The 7,476-nt window shown below is 27.5% G+C and overlaps 1 protein-coding gene across 1 annotated transcript; it reads left to right on the top strand.

Moving 5' to 3' along the window:
• Window positions 1-4,262: 4,262 nt before the first annotated feature.
• Window positions 4,263-6,559, top strand: LOC123274341 (serine/Arginine-related protein 53-like; the record flags this gene model as incomplete). Its single annotated transcript, XM_044741940.1, is given in 6 exon segments — window positions 4,263-4,336; window positions 4,339-4,363; window positions 4,432-4,757; window positions 5,858-6,063; window positions 6,460-6,472; window positions 6,475-6,559. Coding segments are annotated over 6 exon segments (692 nt in total), but the record flags the coding sequence as incomplete, so codon positions are not given.
• Window positions 6,560-7,476: the final 917 nt, after the last annotated feature.

Genomic DNA, 7,476 nt, shown 5'->3' with positions numbered 1-7,476 from the left:
AAAATTTTCCATAGCGTAAATATTCACAACATTGCCTTGCCTACTTACAATAAACTCAACTAATTTATATATTTCCCTTATGAAAAATTAGTACAGATTGTGGAGAAAAGACACCAAGAAAATGTGATTAACAACAATACCCAATACTCTTGTTTTGAAATCAAAATGTAAAACAAGAGAAACACTTAACTAAAATAATCTACTACAAATCTTCTCCCTTACCGACTGTAGTGAACAGTTGGAATCAGTTTCAAGTAACGGAGGCTTTACAATCACAAAATAAACAAATTTTTTACTATGTAAGATGTGAAGAAGAATTTCATCATCCAGTGAATCTCTCGTATTTATAAAAATATTTAAACGTGTAAGGAAATAAAATGTTGAGAGAAATAATAATAATCGTTTGAATTTTGTAAATAAAATTTAATAATTACATGATGAAAACTGTGTCCAGTAAAGTTATTTATGGTAAATCCTGAGCATAGAAATTTTTTTTAGAAATTTTTATTACAAAAGTTGAAATTTGAAATTTTTGAAAAATCGGGAAAAAAATGGATCCCACATCAGATTGCCCATTAAAGGGACTATTAGGCTTAAAAGTTAGGGGGGATAATTGAGCAGTTTTTTTAGAAAAATTTTCAAGAAAATCCCGATCAAAGTACGTGTTTTTTTGGAAATCAGCATTTTAAAGTCCAAAACTTGAAAATCTTATAGAAATACAGTTTAAAAAATGTTTTGGATTTTATGTCCTAAAAGTGTGTTTAAAAACAAAAATTTTCAAAAAAAAAAAAACGATCCCGATTGGCCCATTTTCGCAAAGGCATTACATTTGAAAGAAAGCGATTTTTTTCAAAAGTGGGAGTCACCTCGAAACTTGGCTGGGCAAAAAAATTAATCATGGAGGTCTTTTTCAATGGGTGCTATAACATAAAAATTTTCAAAAATCGCAGATGCAAAGAAGGCAGAATGCTATCCGATTTGGCGTGAAATGCCCATATATATATATATATATATATATATATATATATAAATGTTACTATACATATATAAACTTTTGAACTACATACATTTTCTGACTCAGCTCAACAAACTGAGTCAGAAAACGACCAAATTTTTCTCAAAGTTGCGCCATGAAGATATCTGGCCAGGCAATAGTTAGATTTTTTTATAAAATCTACTAAAAATAGTGTTTTTGTACTCGACGGGCAAGAAAGCGTCAACTTTCGGCCCGCTGCGCCAAACTGAAAGGTGCCCCTTTCTGCCTTCGTCGAGCAAAAAAATAGTAGCGAACCAGCTCCACGGGAAGTAAATAAGAAAGCCTCCAGTATTACCATGTGATCTGAGACATTACTTCTTACTTTACTTCCCCTCAGGTGTAATATACTATTTATTAAACCTCTAATCAGACTTTTGAGCTCTTCGAGCTCAAAAAGCATAAATCATCTCTTTGAGGCTCGGAGAGCTCAAAATGACACGAAAATTATATTTTTGAGCTCGAAGAGCTAATAAGTGAAATTACGAGCACGCCTATATAGGTATGGAATTAGCGGAGGAAGAGTTGCAGGGGATGACCTTTAGGGTCAACCGTTTTTCCCCTAATTTTTCTTTTCCGGATGCGTGAGAGGTATAACTTTTGAAAATTTTTTTATTCAAAAATTTCAAAACTAGATTCTTGAAAACTTTAAAGTTCTTTTTATCATATATTTCGATGCGAAAAATAATGAAATTTTTTTTTTTTTGAGTTTCTTTAATTTTTGCGAAAACTGAATGTCTAGAGAGAAAATAAAAAGGAAGTACTGCCCGTGCAAAAAATTCTGATTCAAAATGAATTTAAGATTGAAATTCATATTTTGACACAAAATATGAATTAGTTTGAGAGATCAAATCAAATTTGAAATTGATTTGTGAGACAGAAATTAGCACGCCTGTAGAAGCTTTCAATCTTACTTCAGAATTTTAAGAAAGACTTAAGAATATTTTTATGTATAAAAATTTGGCATATTCCTAAATATTCTTATGTCTTTAGAAAAAATCTGAAGCAAGATCGAAGTTCTACAAGCGTCGACCAATTGAGTACCGATCTACAAATCAATTTTCAAAATTTGAATCGATAAGCTTCAATCTTAAATTCATTTTGAATCAGGAATTTTTTGCACGGGTGTCTTTCCAAAAGCACAGATTGAAAAAATCAAGATTTGGCAGAGACATCATTACTATTGGCCCAGAAAGAACATTATCAAAGCCGTATACAGTTTATCAGTTAAAATGTAAGAGGTAATTAAAGATACGTTACCACATGATTTTTAAAAGTCACGACTTTACCTATAAACTCAATTCGATGTTTTTATCATAATGCAAGATTTTTAGAAATGTTTTTTTAAAATAATTGATTTGCTATAAAAATTCAAAAAATTGCCAGATGTCTGCTGATTTTAGTATCATTTACATTTTCATATAAATTGTCGTCATCAATACATGTATACACATGGGATATGGGATAGCGGGGATCCGTTTCATTTTTTTTGCTTCCTATTTTCATACTATAGAATGTAATACTAAAATCTTTGGATTTAAAAGTGTGATTGGGCTTTCTTTTTCTTTAGAGCTTACAGTGTGCGATTAGAATCTCTGACACATTTCGAGGGTTCCAAATATGGAGAGAATACTCTTGAAAATAATCGTTTCAACAAAATTGTGGTCTTTCCACTATCGTTATTTAATCTATAATTTCCTACTCCTTTACAAAATTTAAGACCATTCTCTGCTTAGGACAACTTTACTCTGCCTACCCTACTTAGTTACCACGCTCAGACTATAAAATAAATTCGTCTATAAATAAAAGCGAGACAAAACATAGAAGGTATTAGCACAATATGTATCCACAGATTCGGTAGAATCTGGCGCCAAGATTACGTTCAAATCCGTTGTAAACGGAGCGCCAGACCACCGAGGGTGTTGTTTACTTTGTAAGCAAGAACGGTATTTCGAGGTTGCAAAATTTTATTTAATTCTACGGTACTTCTTGTTCCTAAATTTTATATTATAACAGTAATTCATACTTTATTTTACTGATATCAATTAATTATATTCAATTATAACAATTAATCTACTTGAAATTATTAAATTTTATCAGCACAAACTATAGCAAGCTCAAAAATTTCGATCCTGACTTTTTTTCGATGTAAAAAGTGACATGCCACAGACTAAGTAATTCGAGAATGCATGGTAATAGTCCAATAGATGGGAAACTACAGTTAAAAAAATAAATTTCACAGCTTGCATCTACACCCGCCAGGGTGCGCTACAATTATTTTTACATAAACTGTAGCTTCAAGGGGATAGTTTGCTATAAAAAATGCAGCCAACTTGAGATTTAAGTTGGTACCAATGGCAAATTTTTATTATAATTACAAAAAATACTGAAATCCGAACAAAAACAGTTCACTGTAAAAAAATCGCGCCAAGTCCACGTTCATAAGACTATTAAGAAAAACAAAATTTTTTTTTTTTTCTTTACAAAAAGATATAAAATAGAAAAATTAAAAAATCCAAGTAACCGATATGATTGTATATGATTTTCGGAAGTTAAAAAAAATTTTGTTGTAAATTTAAAAATTAAGAAAAAAATTTTGGAACGTACTTGGTGTGCGTCATTGTGTATTTCAATTTTTTTAAAGTCCTAGTAAATAGATTTTACGAATTTCATGAAAAGTAAAATATTTTGCAACCACGCACACTAAATACGTTCCAAAATTTTTTTCTTAATTTTTAAATTTACAATAAAATTTTTTTTAATTTCCGAAAATCATATAAAATCATATCGGTTACTGGATTTTTAATTTTTCTATTTTATATCTTTTTGTAAAGAAAAAAAAATTTTGTTTTTCTTAATGGTCTTATGAACGTGGACTTGGCGATTTTTTTTACAGTGAACTGTTTTTGTTCGGATATGTATTTATCTATGTACTACCTCTCCGTCCTCAATATAAAATTCTCAAAGCAGTACTAACCCGGTTTTGCTCCATGTATGTGGCGACATCTGTTTGCATTTGAAATCACTTTTTTTGATGATTTATTTTTCACTCGATATTTACTTTAAAAATATTAAGTGTGGTTATTGTTACCATAAAATTTGGAAGTTTGTGTAAAATGTTAACTAAAAATTTATACATTTATATAAATAATATCAATACATAAAAATTTATTCTTCAAGAGAAAATTCCCAGTTTTAATCCGCTGCAAAATAATATAATTTTTTCATTAATTTTCAATATTTTTATTAACATAATATAAACAACAATGCCAAGTGACTCAGATTCAGACCGAAGTAATAAATACCGAAAAAGCATTATCGACGATCCAGGTTAGACTTTATTTAATTTATAATTTTTTTCATGAATTATATTTACTAATTATTTTATTCAATTTTAGATCGAGCAGTTCAGATTCATCTAACAGCTCTTCAAATCATAAACGATCTTCAAAATATTCTAAATCTCGACGTCGATATAGATCTCGCTCAAGAAGCCGTGACGATCCTCGACCTAAAAGTAGTTACAGATCTTCTCCAGGAAGTTCTAAAAGTAAAGACAAACGGAGATATAAAGATCGACGAAGATCCAAGTCGATATCACCTGTGCGATCAAATAGTAGAAAGATACGATCACCATCTCGGGAAAAGTCAACAAGTCGCTCAAGTAGCGTTCATTCTAATATTAAAATTCCATTAGAAAAATCTGTTAACATTCCAATTAAAGGTAGATATAACTTTATATTTTTTAATTTTTTTACAGGATGAATCCTTATTTATTCACTTTATTATTTTTAAACTAACTATTATACAATAGGACTTCATTCGTCTAGGTTTCCATTGTAGTTGAATGATTTTTTAAACAAAAATTGAAACTATTTGATATTGTTAGAAAATTCTTCTTTTTCTTCATGTTGACATCTCAACATCACTTATGTTTTTTTAATCATACTACATTTTTGACTTAAGTCAAAGATAAAGATATAATGGTTATATTTTTTCCATATTATCAAAAAAGTTACTTTTATAGTTCTTAAATACACTTTAGAAACTCTTAAAATTACTTGACGTGCCAGAACATTTTCAAATTGTAAAACTGGCAATTTAATTGTGGATTTGATCACATAGTCATTTGATTGAAAGTAGTTCATAAGCAATAACATTTTAACCAATATTTTTTTGTAATTTTGTCAATAGCATATTATCACAAAAAGTAGAAAAAGATTGAACTACATTGAGAATTAGATAAGGGAATTTAATCATTGAAAAAAATATATAAATTCTTTTTCACAATATATTTTTCATTCATATCTAACAGCACTTAAAATAAGAAAATATTTCACATAAATTACTAATTCACTTTTTAAGATAAGAATGTTTAATTAAAAAATTGCGATCATACATTGAAGTTTTATGATATCAGGAATTCCATTGCATGAATGAATCAATTTTTCCTGCAGTGCCGGTCTTTTTATTAAATATTCAAAATTTTTTTAAATCAACAAAAGTAAAGTCACTCGATTCATAATAGAATGCATTCCTTTTTAGTATATAGCTATTAATTTATAACCAGTTGATGTTAAAGCGCATTATCAGTATTAAACATTGAAAATTATTTTAAGATAACATTACATTATAATGAACATAAGAAGAAATTAATATAAATTGTCGTCATATTTGCTATTGCAATGTGACGTTATATTGAGAACCATATGACTTTTATTTTATATTCATCAATTTACTTTCATGCCATACTCGCCTACTACTAATTTTTTCATTCTAAAATATGTGAAGAGTATGTTATTGATGTTTGATTTTCCTTTACAGATGAATTTACAATCGAACCACGGATTAAGGAATCTATATTAGAAGAAATCAATGCTGACAGTTTTGTACCGAAAAAATTTACTTCCAACGCCCAAGTAAAGAAAAAAATTAATTAAAATCATGTAATTGATCTCACAGGTGACAATGTTAAAGTACCAATAGTATCTAATCCTTCAGTTGTCTCCGAAAGTATATTTCATAGCTCGGTAAGCATATAATTATACAAAAATGATATTCTGTTAATTGTTTATAATTTCCTGCATAGAACTTGAGTATTAACGTCTATAATAAGTTAAAATCAGACAATTTAAGACCAATCATTCATTTTATTTCCGATATTAACCAATCAGTTTTTGATTTCTAATCCACATTGATCTATAATTATCTCTTTCTAAAATTATCCAACTGAAAAGAAAATTGCAAATTTTTTATGAATTTTAAACTGGCAATTGATTACGGTCAGCTGAATTTTAAATAAAATTTATTGAAGAGATCAACTAATTTTCATGTATTATTCAGATAAATAGTCATAAAATTCATAATTTCAATGCAGGGGATCTAAAAGTTTTTTAATATTAATAACAATGTTTTCTTTGTTATAGATTTTAATGGATCAAACAGTACATTTGACAAATGGGTGAAGAAATTGTATAATTTACGACAAAAAGCTATATCAGATTTATTGTCTCACTTGACAATTGAGTAATTAGATAAGTCAATATTTAACAATATTTTCTTGACTGAATAATACCTAACTATTTCATGTAAATTGAATTCGACATAATATTATAAATTATAATATAATAATAAAAACATTTTATATTATTTATTTAACATCAATATTTATTTATCACTTTACAGTGTTTTATATTTTTGTTACTTTTACATTTATAAATTTGTTATAAGAGATACATTTATTCAATTAGTATATATATATATACGTTAAAATAAATTAAGATTATATCACCTCAATAGTTGTCTTTAAACTAATATTACTTTGGATATTTTTTTCTTAAAACTATGGAATGAAAGAGAATAATATAAATTCTGAATATTTTATTTTTTATTTTTGTGTCAATTTGGGGAGTTGGACTCTTAAAACTGTCCATAATTTTTGACGTGAAGCAGGGTAAAATTTATATATGTACGAAAATTCAAAATAAAAATTACATATTTGTATTATATACAATAAATAGTTCATGATTATTTATCAAATAAAGATTAAATTTGTATCTTTACAAATGATCGATACTCGCGCGTTGGGATAAAATAATTAATAATAGTTAATTCAGCCTTGCATTATATAATTCAGTATACTACTAGTCGATCACACGTTACATGATTATATCTAATATAGTTTAAAATTTTTTTTGTTTTACTAATTTTGTGATAGTAACTTGTAAATTACGATCAATATTCATATAATATACTCGAAAATCAAATACAAAACTCAAATATAAATAAATATAAAAACAATGAAATAAATTGTAATGTGAGCACTCTACATTCATAGTGTAACTATTATATAAAATTTCTACATTTTTGTGACTTAGATGCAGAAAGAGCATAAGAGTACAAATATTCTACTGTAACATATATTACGTGATTAATTAATATAA

The sequence above is a fragment of the Cotesia glomerata genome, unplaced genomic scaffold, assembly GCF_020080835.1.
Source record: "Cotesia glomerata isolate CgM1 unplaced genomic scaffold, MPM_Cglom_v2.3 scaffold_301, whole genome shotgun sequence".
NCBI lineage: Eukaryota > Metazoa > Arthropoda > Insecta > Hymenoptera > Braconidae > Cotesia > Cotesia glomerata.
Note: the sequence above shows the minus strand (reverse complement) of the source record. Positions and strands in the feature narration are given on the sequence as shown.